Raw genomic sequence first — 19,767 nt, forward strand, 5'->3', positions numbered from 1 at the left:
TTTCCAGATGCGGCGGTGACGCGATGTCTGTAGCGCCGGCGGTGAAGCGCGAGCGCGACTGCGTTGGTCCAGGTTCCAGTGGAGGGGAGGGAGAGGGAGGAGCCAGCCCGGGCCGCAAAAGACGCAAACAGGCAGCTCCTGCGCGTGCACACCCAGCCCCACTAGATTTGCACACTAAAATGGCTGACATATATAAGAGTGCACTGGCTTTTGGAGAACTGACTCTTCCAACCTTCGATCCGCTTGCTGCCTTCCGTCTTCTTCCTAGACACGACCCTCCACGGATCTTCAACCCAGAAGCGTACTGCGATCTATGCTGTAAAGAGTTCTGTAATAAATACTTCCTGAAAACCCACCGAGCTAATAAACATGGCATTTATGATGGAGATCAACAACCACATCCGGGCTTACAGCCTCAGCAGCTACAAACATCACCTCCACGTCGAGCTTCTGACGAGGAATCAGGTGGTACACCTCGACGACTGTCACCCGACTCAGCTCGGCGAGCGCGCGAGGCAGCTTTCCAACCTGATGTGCTACGCAGACTTGGTGTTACAAATCCAGAAGCGTTCTGCGAAATTTGCTGTAAGGAGTACTGCAATAAATATTTTTTAAGAACTCACAGGGAGAGGAGGCACGGCGTACCACCAATGCGATCACCAGTTCCTGAACATTCACCTCTGGCTCTTACCCCACCATCTGTATCCATGATAACTACTTCTCCACACATAGAAACGCCTCCTCGTGCTTTGTCTTTACCATCTCCATTTGACACAGAAGATGCCCCAGAAGTAAAAAGAGAGCAGGATGATAGAGATTTTGAAGCAGTGTTACGAGAAAGTCAAACCAGCCCACTCAATTTAATAGTTGAAGAGAGGGGTACGGCTTCTCCGGGTTCCGCCAGCGAAGAATTACGTAAACTACAAACAATGATCTCACAACTAAACGAGCTTGCGGCTGAACGGCTATCAGAAGAACCAATGGAAGCACAGCGGCCACCTTCCAGTTCACCACCGCCTCAAGACGAGAGGCGTGGGGGAGGTGCAGGTTCTAGTTTTTGCGAAATATGCAACAAAGAATTGTGCAATAAATATTTTATGCGGACGCACATGCAGCGAATGCACGGGATATCCTTGGAGAGTGGGACTCAGTTAGGCGGAGTGACGTGTGATATTTGTCACAAGGAGTTGTGTAGCAAGTATTTTCTGCGAGTCCACAAGCACAACACACATGGTATACCGGCGCCGCCTGCTCCTGCGAATACCGCCCCAGCGGAACCTTGCCCTCTCTGCGCTCGGCGGTTCCGAGGGCCTCGCGCATTAAGGGCCCACCTGCTAGCAGAACATGCCCCACCAGCCCGACCACCTCCTCCACCGCCATTACCACCACGTCCATTAGATCTACTCACGCGAGACAAGCCTTACGCTTGCTCTTATTGTCCGTTTACCACCGATGTTCTCGCATTTTTGTTCGCACATGAGCGTGCACATGTCCAGCGTGCTAATGAGCAGCATGAAAACAACGGGGAAATGGAGCAAGAAGGAAGTGCTGAGCCAAGCGAAGGTGATGCTGAAGGAGAGATCGAGAGTGATGCGTATTCGTGCTCTAGATGCGAGTTTCGTGCGGAAGGATTTGCTGCATTAGAAGCTCATGTCAGGGCTGCTCATGGTGGTGCTGGTGCATTGTTGGCGGTGCCTCGAGCACCTAGGGCTCCGCTGACCATGCAGCCGTTCGTGTTGGAGGAGGCGGGTGGTGCCCTCAGCTTGCTGCCCGCGCTCGTGTTCCTGCCAGTGCGGCGCAGAGCCACGCGACGAGCCACCGTCACGCTCACCTTGACGCCTGCCTAGTTCATTCATTAGAGCGGCTATGGTCCTGGCGACACGTTAGCAACCCTAGTGTCTCGCCGGTGTTCAGTTAGCCGCTATGTACCCTGGAGGAATGTCAAATTCTAGCGCCATTTAACTCTTCATACTACAAATGGTTTACTAAAATTAACTTACCCTGAAATTTATTGTGTGCTAAGGGAAGTTAATAGCAGCAAATATACTTAATTTGTTTTGAAATTGTGATGTGCTTAAATTGTGATGAGTCATTCTCTCAATTAGTGGCTGCTCTTGCATCCGACATTGACTGAAAATGAGAAGTTCGTTTAATTTTCTAGCAAGTGGAAGTGCCTAAAGAATGAGACATTCCTCCAGAGTGCCACGGTCCGAGCTGCGCGCGTCCCCGGCTGTCGACTACAGCGCCGACGGGCGCGCTCGATCGCCGAACTAAACTACATTTTACGCTGTGTGCCTTCGAGCGATCGCTGAGAGATAGACGTGATCGTTCCCGAGGAGCTGCCCCGGCCGCCTGCCCGAACCACTCCGGCGGCCTTGCCCTCAAATTGTCAGAGTTTAATTCGTATAATGAGAATTATATTCACGGGTGATATATGAATGCCGCTTATGAATCGGTTTTGTTGATCTCCTCGACGTTGGGTCCGAGACGAGTTTTTGAAACGTCGATTCGATCGGGAGAAGAAATACACCCTAGGATTAGTTATTATTTAAATACGTATATTATCTGTGGGTTTGTACTCACGATAGCGTCGTAGTACTGGTGCGATGTTGATCACTGAAGACGCGTCTGTGCGTCTCGGTGCCCGACACACAACTAAAACGCCGGTGTCGCGACCTGTGTGAAATGTCACGCGACAGCGCGCGTAAACTGACAGTACAAATAAGGTGCCACGCGTACTGCGACAACCACGCTACCTCATAGTTTAAGCTGTTATTGTATAAATATATTTTGGAGTTACATTACACTATATAGTACAAAGTATTGTGCGTTACCGCGGACGGAGGCCGCATTTAGCTATATAATTGTTGTATGGAGTGACTAAAGCACAAAAATACGTACTATTGGGCAGTGATCAACATTAAACGTAATTAATTATAGTTAGCTACGTGGTGGAGCTCGGTCTGTTACTTTGTTACATCTACATTACGGGTCATTGTTTTTGGGACGCGAGAGCTCAGCTCCGTCTGTTCCTTTCGTTGGCCGAGATCCACAATTTAATTTCTATTGTAATTTATTGTGTAATGTGTTATTGCAAACTTCTATGGTGTCTTTTCTATTTAACAATAAGTAATAATTCTTATAGATACGATACCCTTCGTGACCAAAAATGGTAGTCATCACTTTTTCTTTTCTTATCTACATAAATCTTTACTACCAATAATTGAAAATTAAACTATATAATGATGATTTTTTTTTCAATTTAATTGAAAGCAAAGGTAAGGCAAATATATACAGTATTTTCTCGTCCTTTTGTTTGGCAATCACTAATAGTAGAACCTAATACATAATTATTTGAATAGATAGAAAAGATACCAGCGTCGTATTGTTCAGAAAATATATTTTAAAGAAATAACTTTGGAAACAGGATTATTTATTAATTTAGTAGGTCATTGTGAAGAATAGCTTGTACAAACCATGCAGCTTCTAAAAAAAGTTCCTATGTATGTACGTAAGATGTAATTATTTAGTTAACTAGAGGAGTCGAGCGGGATTCGAGTCCGGGCAGGGAAACTTCGATGTATTCGGAGTTCAATCGAAGCAAATAAATAAACACTGGATACTTTACAATAATTATTCTAATGAACAAAATAGTTTTCAGCCTTGTAATATATTAAGAACACGTATGTACTAATTATTCTAAGCACACGTTAAACACATCATAAAATAAAAGCTTCTTAATACGTAGTATAGTCGCAAAACACAAACATTTACGGTTGTTGACCTCGACGCCATTACATCCATATGCCCCATGCCACAGAATAAAGAGAAGTACTTAATACAGAAGTTTCACTCAATTACAAATTGTTAAAGACAGCTGCTATAGATACCAGCTAATAAGATTTAAATCTTACTCAGTTCGAAGATGCGTTAGATTCATAACACATTAATTAATCATTTATACGCACGCTTGGATTCTTTTTCTGTGCCAGCTACGACTACTATTATACAGAGCTGGGGCGATTTTGACGCTAGTTACTTACTTTACTGTAAGGTCGAGAAACAATCTCACAAGGCCAAAATTACAGTAGAAATAATTAAGAAATATGGAGGTGTCACGTTGTTTTGTTTATCTATTCTTTTTTATGCTTTTCCGTCTTTGAGAGGACTTTTACTACGAATCAAATAAACAAAGAAAGATAATATGTAACTGTACTGGAATAAAAGAGACACGTGCGGTGTGATGAGTGATTGACAACCAAATAAACAGGGTGTTATCGTTAAGTCTGACCCGGTGATTACTCTGTAACTATTACAGATATCAAAAACTTTATATCGAAAGTGCGTTGCATATTCAGTAAAATGACATCAATCCAATATATAAAATTCTCGTGTCACGGTGTGCGGGACCGAACACCTCCGAAACGGTTTGACCGATTCTCATGAAATTTTGAGTGCATATTGGGTATGTTAAGGGTGGTTGATTTTTTTTTTTTTAATTTTTTTGACATTTTTTTTAAATTAGTTTGATTATGAGTCAGCATTAAAAATACATACAACTTCAAATTTTCACCCATCTACGATCAACAGTTACTTTTGTATCGCGATTTTAATATCGGCAATGCAACATTTGCTGGGTCAGCTAGTAACTTTATAAAAATCAAACTAGAAGTATCCAAAGTTTTGTTATTGAACTCTAAATTCCTAAAGTTATTAATGTCATTTTCATTTTCGATATCAGTTTAAAGTTTTTTTGAAATCTGTAATAGATATGGAATAATCACCTGGTCACACTTAACTATTGCACCTTGAATAATCCGCGCGCTAGTTGGTACTTTTCGTGTAAGTACCTAAAGTGCTGCGAAATACACCTGCCTGTGTAAGCAAGACAGCAATGTGTATGAAATGTACGTATGCAATGAGACAGATTACATCACGCTGAACCCGGGTAAATATGAGTAACATCAAAAAGTAGTTAAAGATACTATCCATAGATGGCGCTTTTAAGGAAAAATAAGATTTTTTGATTAGGTACATCAACATTAAGTTTGTGCTGCTAATTTGATGGAAAGCATAATTGAGAAATGATTTTGTGATTTAAAATTAAATACTTGTACCACTATTTAAATATATTCCGATGCTATTGCGGAGGTTGACAAACCAATATGACCAATATCTATTATATATTAAATTATTAACTGAAGGTTATCAATTGTTAATATTTCTCACAATGCAAGGATACGTTTTCTTACTAAGCTTTAAGACTACTACTGACAGGCCAGCTTTATTACTTTAGTGTGCATGACAGCTACGTCTTACAACCGGGATTTGTATGTTACTTTGTTTTAGTGTGTGTGCGTTTGCTGAAAATGGAGGTTAACAGTTCGCCACTAAGTATTTTTTTTTTCGCCGTGTTCACAGCTGTCACAGTATATCTAGACGTACTCCGGATAAATGTTCCTAAATAAGTTCCTTTAAACGTGTTCCTTAGTACCTTCCAAATATAATAGTCTTCCTGAAATAACTAACCCTGGACCGGAGTCGAATGTCGCTCGTGCGTTACAACAAATTATATTAATAACGTTTTAAATATTTAAAAAAAAATAAAAAAATTGTATGAGTGGTCTTGATCTCGAAGACTATTGAAATTCCGTTGTTGAGGCGTACGTTTTAGTACCATATTTAGAGGAAAACGTGATTTTTTACTGTTTAGGAATTTTGATAGTCCTAGAGATCGGTGTATGTAGTAAATTTGTGGTGTTTCGATACGCCTTGTACCCAGTGTGATGACCAAAACCATAGATTTAACATAAAGTACAAAAAACCTGTGTTACAACGGAGTTCGAGATGGCAGTACAAATTAATTATAAGTCTAGTACAGGAGGTACGATTACAAATTTTAGTGTGTATTGTAGTTTCACGTGGGTACAATGCTTAAAACAGTTAACGGTCGCACTTTAAAAATAGAACAATATGTTATTGCGATATAATTTTATGTAACATCAAACTGTTTTCTAAATCAAAAGATCTCTTTTTAGTTGTAATTATATTAAGTTATGGTCAAAGTTGAGTTCAAGAGTTAAAGATTATTAAGAGAATTCAATTTTGACGATTCGTGAAATTATTCCTTGTATTTTATTTATTCAATCTAGTCTTTAGTTTTAATTTTCGTGCGACTGTACAGATGTGGTATTTTTTCGAATTATATAAAGTCAGTGTTATTTCTAGTCAAATTATTTTATATATTTTACGTTTTATTAATATGAATATCAGAAAATCAGTCTCGAATTACGTGTCGAGTTAACAAAGCTGGATAAAATGTCCTTTGAATCAGTTATTATGCAAGACTTTAATCTAACATAACCTAGATTTTTCTAATGTATTGGTAGCTAATGCTGTTACAGAATACTGTCATCAATACCTTATTATTACTGTCATTGTATTATTGAGAAACAAAAGCAGGAGACACGAATAAAAAACAGTCCTCACCTGCAGTCTGTAGGAGAGAAGAAGGATAACAGAGCAATAAAAAATAAAATAATAATAAAATAAATAAATAAAAAACCCTAAGAGTGTAACCTATTAAAACTTTGAATAAAAACTTGTTTGTATTCCATTAAGTAAAGCTTCTGTGAAAGCTTCAGGTCATCTTCCTTTGTACATAACACCAAATATATACTTAATAGGTTGCTTGACACGGTGATGCATATAAAAAATAACTTACATGGAGATATGAAACCGAAAAGATTTTTTTCGATAATAGTAAAAATGTGAAGGATTATTGTTTTTTAAAATATTTTAGAAATTCCAACATTGTTTGTGTTATTCACCTTAACTAATTATATTTCAACTTAAGTTAACTTAAGCTCAAGGGGGATAAGTAACTACATTTTTTTCCTGATTCCTAAGAATTATGATGCTTAGTAAAACTTAGAGAGCTTGGTTAAAGTGATACCTTAAACAATTTAATCTTCGTTTATTTTTCGGTTAAGCTAAATCGTCAAAACTTAAATTTAGGCATACTCAGTTACATTTGAAAATCTCGTTAACAATGAGAAGTTGTTTTGATTTCTGATATTCATATTAGTAAAGTCAAAGAGAATTATATAAAGGCTTTAGGAGAAAGCCTACAAGTAATGAATATGGTGTGTAACTATTGCTTATTGTATTATAAAAGTTAAAAATTGCTAAAATAATTAGTTAAAACTAATATTTAAACTATTCTCATAGAAAAAAAGCGATATTGTCGAAGAACTAAAACATCGCAGTATCCCCGGCTGGACTAAACTTGAAGATTAAAAATTACATCCAAAACAGGCCAGCCGTATTTAAGTCCTTAGGCAGTACACAGACATACATCGATTATTATAATATATAAATGGCACAGGGCATAAGGGCTAGTGCTGACACACGTTAATTGCGGATATTTCAGTTGTTTTTGTCGATAGACGTGGGAAATATAAGTGAGGGACAGAACAAAATGACGTTTCGTGCTATCTTGCCAGAGTAAAAAAGTTGAGTTATCTGGTATTACTCTTTAACTGAACTTACCCTTATGTACCTTATATATAAATATAATACAGTCTTATATCTAATTAATGAACTTCGGACAGCTACTTTAAGCTTGGATTTCACTTACTTCTAGCTGCTTAGAGATATTTTGGGGAAAAAATTAGTTCGCAGTGCATCCCTTACCTTAGACTATGTTGGTATGTCCATACTATGTTTTATTAAGACCGTTTGGACAGTTTAGCCGTGAAGGAGTGACAGATAGACAGATTACTTTCATATTTATTACGTTAACTGTATAACAGCAGTAAAAAAGTTTAATGTTTCAAACAGTTTTCCAGTTCGATCGATATGATAAAGCTACGGGGTATTTTTTTCTCGTAATCTTGAAAATCTATGAGCGTAGTAAAATTGTTTTTTAAATTAAAATAGAGCCTTCATTCAATTGTTCCTTTTTAAAACTCAATTGTATTCGTGGCATGGTTCGGTAGGAGTATTGGTCCTTTTTTGTAGCCAATTTTTTTGAAGAAACAATATAATATACATATTTGGAGTTTGAAGTTGCCACATGCCTTATAAGGTGTTATAAATATTTATTTAGTTTTTTAATAAGTTTTTTTGTAATATTTATAAGCAATGGTTGCACACCGTCGGTCAGTCGGTATATGTTCCTAGTTCCGTCGGTTCGTTATAAAATATTTGTTTTTCATTAACTACGAAACATTTCTACCGTATTCAATAAATTAAATATACAAAATAATGTGGGTGTTTTATTCATTTCAAATCTGAGAATATTATGTAAAATTCGTGCCTATATTGAAGCTTATTAAAAAAATTGTGTTCTATTGGTCGAATCAGTGAAGTGAAACGTGATCTAAATATTGATAAAAAAAAATATGAATGGAAATTTCTCACCTTGAAAGCACCTCCAAGGCGGCAGGAGCAGCGGCTGAAGCGCCTGAAAAATTTAAGGGAAGGAAATGGGTGTCACTTTGCGATGGGTACATATTTCTTCCATTTGGAGTGGAGACATTGGGATTGTGGGATCACTCAGCCAGAACCCAACAGAACAGAGTTATCCAGGCGAATTATAAATTGACATGTGACCCGAGATCCGGCACGCACCGTTGCCAAAGAATAAGTTTGGCAATTCAAAGAGACAATAATGGCAGCTTCTTGGGTACCTTACCTGCAGATTCTGACCTTAATGTGGTTTATTATTTATTATTTCGCAGTTTCAAGCACAATTTCATTTGGGAAAAATCAGTTAAAAATCAAGTAGCTGCGCGCTAGGTCACCTACGTCCCCCACTCGTAGGCGAGTAGCGCCCACGTTTTAGTTTGTTCGTTTGAAATTTTTAATTATCTACTTTAAATTATTGATTTTTTATATAATGTTGTATAAGTGCCCCTGTGTTCATCTAATGTCTTTATTGTATCGCCACGTTGTAAATAAAAGGACTGGGGGAAGGAAGTTCAGGGAATTTCAGGGAATCCCTCTTATTTTATAGGTGTAGTGATTATGTTGTTTTAAGTGCATTTCAATTATTCATATGCAAAAATATTCACCTGGTGAGTAGCAAAGAAGACGACAAATGACTAAGGGGTCTTCTTTATCATATACTGATCTTGTACTTGAAATACTCTTCTAGAGTAGCGACAGCATAGTTAGTCGGCCAGAATTGTAATGAAGATCGCATTATCAAACTGGTATTATGATAACGGAAATGAAATGAAATGTATTTATTGCGTCGAATACAGTATACATTATAGATCTTAAATTTATGCAAAAATTAAAAAAATATATCGATTAACCATTAAAACAGGAGTCCAGTAATCCGTTTCTATGGTAAGTTTTTTATTTCTAGAGGTAGATGATAAATTAATTTTATACACATTGTGTATCTACTATCTAGGTATCATGTTGTGGGACAGTGGCCATAAACCAGTCTATCCGGTAATCTAGTGGAACGAGATTCCACTCCTTTTAAATAAATGATTATTTTCTTTTACAAATTTACACGCGTTAAATGGAATTTTCGAATTCGAACTCTTTTTATTAATAATAAGACTATTTCTTCAACACAATTACACAATGGTATGTTAAAATGCAGGTGAAACTGACAACGAAATACACAGGTAATAGGCAAGAGACTTGTTTTTGTTTTTTTGTAAGAAATGCTTTTTATTATTTGTTGTTGAAAAACTATACAGAGTAATAATCTTTATATATATATATATTTCTTGTGTGCGTGTGTATGTCACTGAACTCCTCCTAGACGGCTGGAGAGATTCTAATGAAACTTTCTGTGTGTATTCAGGTGGATTCGAGAATGGTTTAGATTCACAATTGAACTACCTCCTAAACGGCTGGACCGATTTTGATGATTTTTTTTGTGTGTTGCAGTGAATTTGAGATTGGTGTGTGTCTTGAGGTGGATTTGAGAATGGTTTTGATTCACAATTGAACTACCTCCTAAACGGCTGGACCGATTTTGATGATTTTTTTGTGTGTTGCAGTGAATTTGAGATTGGTTTAGACTCTCAATTCCGTCGATATAATATAATTATCCTGCTCATGTGTATTTAAGTGGACCAACGGATGGAAGGATTTTTGAAATTTAAGACGTGTGTCCGAAATTTCCGACAGGACAACGTCTGTTGGGTCCACTAGTATTAATATAGAGGTTAAGGATTGGTCTCCGCTGCGCTACAGTAGTTGTATCTAGTACTTATATTAGATATGACATGAAATAATTGTGGAGGAATCAATTTTGAGAAAATAGATGCCTTTTATGCCTTTTTCCAACTAGATACCGCACTACCTAAGAACAATAGCTTCTTTATCACGGCAACTATTAGATGCTTGTGTGCGTGGCATCTTGACACTCAATGGCATCTATCAAATTTTGTAACATATCTTCGTGTTTATTTACATAGAATTTAATAAAATATAACATAATTACTGATGATGATGTAATCCCAGTGTCTTTCTTATAGTATTATTTTTACAAAGTTTTACTACGCAACCCGGCATTTTAGTTTCAATTATTAGCAAAGTTTAACAGAACATATGGCACGTCATAGTCACACATTGTTCGAGACTGGCTCGAGTACGTTTTTATTTGATTCCCCATTAAAATGATTTTATTCCACTGCGTAACAATAACTTCCTTAGCGGAATGTTAATGTACTCACTACTCTACTGCCTTTGTTATTAAAAACTTCAAAGTATAAATCAATTCAAATTACAACATACTTCAATATTGTTATGAATAAATCAATGCTTAAAACATCGTAAATTGACTTCTTTATCATTGAAATTTAAAAATAAATCTAACAATTACAAGCCACCCCATAACTTTCCCGCCAAAATACTCTTAATTAAAGATTACATCCGCGTCAACTGTCGGCTTTGGATTAATAAAAAAATAACAGTAATTTTACAAAAAAACACCCAGTTTTATTAAAAAAGCGACACCCATTAAAATTGCTTTGCGAGGGTCGTATTGTGTCGCGCATCTGTCAATCGTTTTTTAGTGGAAATGGGGAGAAATTGTTCAAAAATGGGTTAAATGGTATAAAAATTTGGCAAAACATTGTAAAGGACGCGGGTTGAGGGTTAAGCTCCGTGACGATGTCAACATAGTGTCAACTTAACCCCGCACAGGCACGCCGGATTTTATAATAGTTTTAATATTTTTGATAATATATTTACTGCACTTTTATTCTTGAATTGAATCTTGGTTTTATCCTACTTAATATAGGTAATGGATAAAACATAATGGGATTATTAGTAGACTCGTAATGGCAATAGGCAGAACACTAAATTTGAAACTACGTAAAGATTAAATTATTAAAACTTTCGTGAGACATTATTAATTTATTTATTAATACGCATGTCTGAGACGGGACGGAACCCACGTGAACTCCGAATGGTCGAAAACTAGACGGTACCCACACCGATAAACCTATTTAAAGATACTCAGTTTCATGAAAATTACGAAATGGATTCGGACTAAATTTCATAGATTTATTATATAAATTGAATTGACAAATTATTATTACAATATTTAGAAAAACACCGTCATTATCATAGACTAATTATAGGATTATAACATAGGGCTAATTTTTTTATAAAAATTTGTTGAATAACGCTTTACATCGAACTGTTTTAGGATGAGGGGAAGACAAAGAAACTGAAAACGAAACAAAGCGTATATAGACGCTATCCACACAGTGCCGGACTAAACACACACTTGAAATTGCTACAGGCTCCGCGTACAACGGGGCCCGCAAATCCAACTCTAACTGAGCGTTCTTTGAGTGTATTTTAATAATACGTGGTACTACATACTCAAAATGATACGTATCCTATCTAGCGTATCTATCGCTACAATAGATAAAAAGTGCTAATCATGCCATAATGTCATAATGCCGCAGAGAAGTTGGAGATCAAGCCAGCCCTCTCGACCAAAAGTCGACTTTCTTCAAAATGCAAAAGCAATTAATAAACGAAATGAAAGTAACTTATACTCCAATGATATTGGTGAATCACCTTTAACATTTTTTTGTTATATTATTCATATTTTTGTTATTATTTTGTAAACAAAATCAGCAACATTTTATTAACAGCGACTTTTTAAGTGCGATGAATTTCTTTAACGACAATACGGGATGAAACGATTAGGACGTACTAGCATCTGCTGTTTGATACGCCCTGCCCATGACAATGCAGTGCCTCTCAAATTCTGAGCGGCACTATAATTGCGCTTGTCACCTTCAGATATAAGATATTAATTCTCATTTTCCCAGTTATTTCACTAGCAACAGCGCCCTTCAGACCGAAACACAATTATGTTTACACATTACGTTACATTATTACTATATTATTACGTTACGCCGTTATGGCACCCTTATCAAGGCAGCAATCAGCATCCTATGCAAAGAAGCCTCCCACTGGTAAATGCCATGAATAGCCCTTTTTTATGCCCCGGGGAAGCTCAGGGCGAAAATATTTAATTTTTATACAAGCTTTATAGTAATTTATCTGCCTATAAAAAATTGTATCTATATTTGTATTTTTTTTTTTTATGGAATAGGAGGACAAACGAGCGTACCTGGTGTTAAGTGATCACCGCCGCCCACACTCTCCTGCAACACCAGAGGAATCACAAGAGCGTTGCCGGCCTTTAAGGAAGGTGTACGCGCTTTTCTTGAAGGTACCCATGTCGTATCGTCCCGGAAACACCGCACACGGAAGCTTATTCCACAGCTTCGTGGTACGAGGAAGAAAGCTCCTTGAAAACCGCACTGTGGAGGACCGCCACACATCCAGATGGTGGGGATGAAATCCTAACTTGTGGCGTGTCGTGCGAAGGTGGAATTCGGCGGCAGGAATCAGGTTGAAAATTGTTGTATTATTTATTACTAACTAAAAAAAAATAACAAAAAAACAACCGCCTTCAAAAACACTATTCCAAAACAATATATACAATGTGCACTAAAAGTATAAAAATAATTGCGTATTTTTATACAATCTAATTAATTAATCTAATTCTAGTTACGATTATTGTTATTTTTGGAATCGGTGTCCTTCCGCCGCAACCTGCTCTCTCCCCTCACGACTCAAGCACATCTCACCTATAACTATGTATTACAATAACGTTTTGAGCTAACAAACATAAAAAAAATACCGACGAATTGAGAACCTCCTCCTTTTTTGAAGTCGGTTAAAAATAATCCAAAAGAGGCAAATACAAGAAGCAGACCAAGGGCCAAGACCTAAAAAATATTATAGTACGGGCCCCTCGGTTGCCGGTTCCGGTACTGTATCCACAATAAATAAATTAGTTTCGTCGTTCTGAAACAGAACACAGCTTTGACCATAGACTTACAATATACTAGCGTATAGCCAAACAAAGAGAAGAACATTTTTAAAGGAGAAACAGCAAGATAAAAAAGGTAGACGAATCTATCAAAATAGGATATAATATCACTTAGGTATTGAAAGTCAAAAACTACCACCCGTTCAAAAAAGTATGCCTCAGACCTAAGAAGAACTGGCGCAACAAACTTATCGAGATTTTTTTTTCATAAAAAAGTTAAGTTTATTACTTAACAGCCTGAGACGGTCACTCCAAGCCCAATCAGTGGTATCATTAAAAAAAGTCATCTTTATAGTAACCTTTACCACACAAACGTTTTTCAACAATTCTTTTGAATAACTTAAGTAATACATTTGTTTTGAACATTGTTTCAGATCATAAAAAACATAAATACAAGACTTACTTACTCGACTTATTGTTACGGTAATCGATTATGATTGACAAGTCGTAAACAGTCAGCCACTCTTGAAAATAGTTCCTAAGCATTTTGAATATAATACTAAACCTAATAGACAAACCAAACTTCTAGGATTAATTACACAAATAAAATTTGAAAACAAAATTTATGAACGATGCGGGACTCGAACCCGCGACCTCTCGCGTTCCGTGCGAGCTTCCAACTGAGCCAACCGTTCGAGAGACGTATTGTTGATAAATCTTGTATGTCTTGTTCAACTCTCTGGTAGTGGCATCATCTACAGGATCTACTTTACAGTTGAGTCGCGGGTTCGAGTCCCGCATCGTTTTGCCACTTTGACCAATCAAATTAGTCACGCATTATTCAGGTCGTCTATACGCTAATATATATCTAGAACTATGGTTTAGACTTTAGACTAAGGCTGAGACCCATAGACCTTACTTAGAATTTGCTCAGACCTTACTTACGAAAAAATTTGCTCAGTGTAAGCTTAGCATAATAAGTGATTAAGTGCGTTAATCAAAGAACATACTATGATAAGTGATTTCATTTTTTATAGTCATTTGACAACTGAAGTTATTCTGGGCTTAAGTTAAAACAGCCCAATACAAAAGTCATGTTCGTGTTTTATCACACTCAGCTAAGTTTTTCGTAAGTAAAGTCTGAGGAAAGTCTAAGAACGCTCTATAGATCTCAGCCGAAAAGCTCCGGCTCATAAAAAATATCGTAATGTACAACATATTCTTCTAATAAGTAAACATATGCGTCTCCGCTGCGCTCCAACTAGATACCGCAGGCGTAATCGCAAAGTACGTCAACTAATACTACGGCCAAGTGGGCGAGCCAGTCTAGAACAATGTGTGACGTTGACGTGCCACATGTTCTGTTAAGCTTTGCTAAACTAAAATGCCGGTTTGCGTAGTGAAACTTTGTAAAAATAATACTACAAGAAATAAGAAATACACTGGCATCACAAATCATCAGTAAGTATTTTGTATTTTATTAATTTCAATGTAAAATAACACGAAGCGTATATGTTACCATGGCAAGTTAATATGCCATTAAGTGTCGAGATGCCACTCACATAAGCATCTTTACAAATAGCCAAAACACACACCAATATAAAGTTGCCTTAATAAAAAAGTTATTGTTCTTAGGTAGTACAGTATCTAGTTGAAGCGCAGCGGAGACCAATCCGTAATCTAAGCGTGTGTCACTATCAGCCTGACGCATTTAATTATTATAGTTAAATATAAATCATTTGTACGTCATGGCTGACACATTAATAATTATTATTGTCGTAATTGTGGTTAACAATTAATAATATTGTGAGTAATTACTAACTATCAAAGGCTCTACTAATTCTAAGAAAATATTATATAGGCGCAGTGCTGTTAGTATTCCAAGATAGTGATGTTTATAATAATTTTGTTTGTAGCCAAAGATGTATGCTATTAGCGCGCGTCACTATAAAGTGTCCAAATTGGGGCACATTTTGACAGTTTGTAACTTAAACTTTTCGTTCTTTATTTTTTAAATCACGCCATCCCTTTTTCATCATCGCAATATGTAAGTGAGCTAAGCGGAATACAAATTCGGCGGTTTTGAAACTACGTAAATAACACAGGTATATTAATGTGCACTGAAACAGAATCAGGATGGACGAATTATGAGAAACTGTTCATAATCTGCAGAAGATTAAAAAAAGAAAATTGAAATTTCTCCCATTGCTTGACATGACGTCTGCTAGTGACGTCACTTCTGTGAATGTTATCAATAATCAATTGATATTAAGGAAGGGTTAAAATGGTATTGTTGTTATGTCACGTTATATATTAGTATTCTAATTTAAATTTTGACATAATGTAATTGTTCTGATAAATAATACATTTTTTGGATTATTTTTCACATGATTAACAAAATGAAACTACAAATTAGTGGTTCCTTGCTATTGTCATCAGCTCTATTATAATAGATATTAACAGTAGGTTCGTGAAAATTCTAAAAACCGATATCTATAGGCATAAAAAACCCTTACGGACAATGATCGTTTTAAGCTTGTATGACGCTTTTTTAAAGGTTTTATTAACGGTGTGTGGCGTGAATTAACGCAACATTACAACCTTTCAAAGAACTAAGTAGATAACGTTACAGTTCGACGGACCAGTAAAATTCTGCAAAATATAATTAATTACACAGTCCGACTTTCTTTTCTGACTTACTAAATATAATAAATCAAAGAACTTGAAAAAGAGAGTTGAAAATAACCACAGATAGATGAAAATTAATATTGAGTCCAACTTATCACTCCAAAATACAACTTATATAAAAAATTAAAGAATTAAAATTTTATTAATTGAATTAAGACATTAGTTATATCTATCAGAATTTTAATACTTCCAATAAATAATAAGTAAACAATAAGCAATCAATCACAAACTTATATCACGATCTTGACATTTCGCCTTTGGGGCTGCAACAAAACTTTTTTGAACAATTTTACGTAAAAAATATAAATTCGTTACGAGATCAACTCTAAATCATTTTCTAAACAGCCATTGTTATTTAAACCCTTGCTTTTTCCAAAGCGTGACAGACGTGCGCCACATTAATTCTAAAAAAATGTACAAAAAACTTTAATTCACTAAATACACACTGACCTACATTCACTAAATCCATGTTTTCCACAATTCTGTAAAAAAGGCACCCCTTTAATACAAGTTTTTTACGCAATTGTGTAATTGAATTCAATCCTTTGGAAAAGGGTTCAATAAAGTACCCGAAATTAGCTTTTTTACGCGGGTTGTGATTTTTTTGACATCTAGCTGTCTTTGTTTGCGCGCGAAAATTATACGTTTTGTCAGAATTTCGCGCCATTTAATACGGACATCTGCCGCTGAGAAAAAAGTTTTAAATACAATGCAAATAGGGGTGGCGCACGCAGGACATTAATTTTTTGAAACGACGTTTTTGTGTAAAATAGGGAAATGCATTTAAAGTGTATCGAATGGTCATACTCCCCTAAATTTAATGTCCTTCTTGCATATCCGAGGGAATCAAATAAAACGTGTATTAGTTATTATTATCGTCTGGTTTAGCAATTGGCTATTTGACATTGTACTGCAATTTATTACTGCATTACGAGAAAGCTAGCAACCTTAGAATTCGAAGAAATATTTCATAAACATTTATTCTTATTTAAATTATTAGGAAAATCACTTAGTTATTAGACTGTCTATAACTTCTGTCCAATATTGGATTATGTGTACCAGCTTATCATTGTCGAATTTATAGTAACTATATACCCAATTGACGCCAATACAATTAAATAAAACACTTTTTATAGAATTAGTACGCGTGTATATTAATTGTATTCGTGTTACATTCGTTTTTGAATTAAGGTTAAATTTTATTATTATTTTAGCTAGCCCGACGATTTAGCCCCCTATTCAGAGCACTTTTCAGGGGGCAGTGGTTGACGCCAGTACACGTTCGATTTTCCAGAAATAATTAGGGCTCAAATTCACCTATCTATCTTGCTTCAAATTATGTCAGAGTAAATTCATTAGTAACAATTATATAGATACAAATTTTAATACATTTGGTAATTTTAAGAAACATCTAAACTTATAGCACTGTACATACATATAAGTAACATAATATATAGATAAGAATTAAATATAAGAAATTTAAAATTATAAGTAGTCATAGCATTAACTGTATATCTAGCTGGTCATCCTTTTAAATTAAAAAAGCCATAACTAGTAATTATTATAGTAGGTACAGAAAATTTAAAGAGATTTATATTTTTAACAGACTTCAAAAAGGAGGAGGTTCTCAATTCGATCGGTATTTTTTTTATGTATGTGCACGGATTACTCTGAGATTTATATTTCGATTTTCGTGATTCTTCTTTAGTTGGATGCGAAATGTTTTCCATTTGGTCCTCCAAAAATGTTACATAGTTGGCCCAGTAGTTTGCATATTATGAACATTTTTTAAGAAGATTTTTGTCTACGTAGATGATATAATTGTTTTTGTGTACGGCTTTTTAAGAGTTTCAATTCCAGTTGATTATAGATTATTATTATTAACTGACACTAAAAAGTAAAAAATAAAAAAAAACGACTTCTAAAACTGAAAAGTATCAAATAACAAAAATTTAATTTAATACACCTCTTATACAAACCTTTACCTTTAATACTAATAAAATACCTTACATTTGTATGTGCTACATATTGATAGCTTTGAAGTCGGTGCCAAGCCAAATGTAATAGTAGGTACCTACACTCGCCACGCGTCACTTTGAGCGGGATAGCTCTAGAACAAAACAATCAAGCGGACAGACACGCGTGGCCAGACAACCTTAATAATTACAGTAAGTAAGCTGTTTATAATAATAAGTTTTATTTTGTTTAGGGCTTGGCACCGACTTCAAACCTATCAATAGGTAAATAACACATTTAAATAATAGTATTTTATTAATATTAAAGGTTTGCACAAAAGGTGTATTAAATTAAATTTTTTAGTTATTTGATACTTTTCAGTTTTTGAAGTCAGTTTTTTTAAACGTAGTTTTTTTTGCTATCATATGTATGCTTAACGATGCCGTGTAGTGTGTACATTTTCCTTCAGACCTGTCAATAAATTAAAAAAAATTCTGAGAATTAGAACTACGCGCATTGGACCTCAAAGACCGTATTTACGCAAAATAATTCTCTAGATAGATTTTATGACTCTAAAACGGGATACGAACGATTGGCTTCTATGAGGTGATGATCTAAGTGGCAAAAACTTAAGACTTTTTCTTCTCTTTCTTTCAATTAGTAGCGAGGCAACACAGGACCCAAACCAGTACTATTAAACATTTTGTTTATATAGTATATAGATCATAGACTAATAATATACTAGGTACAGGCAAACAAAGCGTTTAGAGACAGAAGATACAAGATAGAAAACGTAAGCGAATCTATTATTACTGTAACCAATTTTGATTGATAAGTCGTAAACAGTCAGCCACGCATGACATAACCTCCTTAGTATTTTGAAAATTAAACCACTAGCTAACGCACACATTGATAAATCAAAATTGGTCACACACTATCGGACTGTGAGGTATATACTTAGTCTATGGTATAGTTAGTAAGTCATCAACAGGCGAGCTTAGGACTCACTTGATGTTAGGTGATAGCCCACTCTGTAGGCACATTATTGATGACTTGATCAAGTCTTAATTTAAATTTAGAATTAGTACTGGGTATATTATATATGTATTAATGTATAAACTCGAAAAGGTTAACCCACCCCGTCGTCATTTATTAGTTAAAGTTTTGTCACATGGAATTTACTCAAATAACAACAAATTAACCAAACACAGAAAATAGATCCAATATGTTCACCGCCCTGACTCCAAAAGTCATTACTTTTGAAATTGAAATCACTCATGTTTTTGAAGTTACTTAATACTTCTTTTGGCGCGATGGAGAAAAATTATGAGAGAGAATTTTTTACGATTCGCGCGCACACCGACACCTGAATTCTACATCGTGAAGTTAATTCTAGGTGGCATGAAAATCGATAACTATGTTCAAGTTGTATATTCTAGTATTTTTATATTTAGAACACGTGTTTCGTAACAGTACAATTAAACAGTGTGAATAAACAAATATTATTTTGGTGTTTTTTATTAAATCAATTTCATATACGACGGTTATAGTATTTACTAATAATTTATTAGTATATCTATATATTATATTGAATATTAGTGATAAAACTGATTTGAATAAACTGTTTTGAGTGCATTTATAGATTTGAGGTTAATTGTCGGTATGTATAATTTATTTACATCGTTAATTAAAAATTATTACAATTATTATCTAAAAAAATTTTTTTTTTTCGTTTTGTTTTATTTCTGATATATTAACAAATTTAATGTATAAATAAAAAATAAAAA

The 19,767-nt window shown here is 35.4% G+C and overlaps 1 protein-coding gene across 1 annotated transcript in view; it reads left to right on the forward strand.

Moving 5' to 3' along the window:
• The window catches only part of LOC126979719 (zinc finger protein 219), a 94,287-nt gene extending 86,018 nt beyond the window's left edge, over nt 1-8,269 (forward strand). Inside the window, exon 2 of the mRNA XM_050829206.1 lies at nt 8-8,269. Coding sequence (XP_050685163.1) covers nt 24-1,847 — 1,824 coding nt within the window. The 5' untranslated portion in view covers nt 8-23 and the 3' untranslated portion in view covers nt 1,848-8,269. The remainder of the gene's footprint in view (nt 1-7) is intronic.
• The last annotated feature ends 11,498 nt before the right edge of the window (nt 8,270-19,767 follow it).

Source organism: Leptidea sinapis, chromosome 4 (assembly GCF_905404315.1).
Source record: "Leptidea sinapis chromosome 4, ilLepSina1.1, whole genome shotgun sequence".
Taxonomy (NCBI): domain Eukaryota; kingdom Metazoa; phylum Arthropoda; class Insecta; order Lepidoptera; family Pieridae; genus Leptidea; species Leptidea sinapis.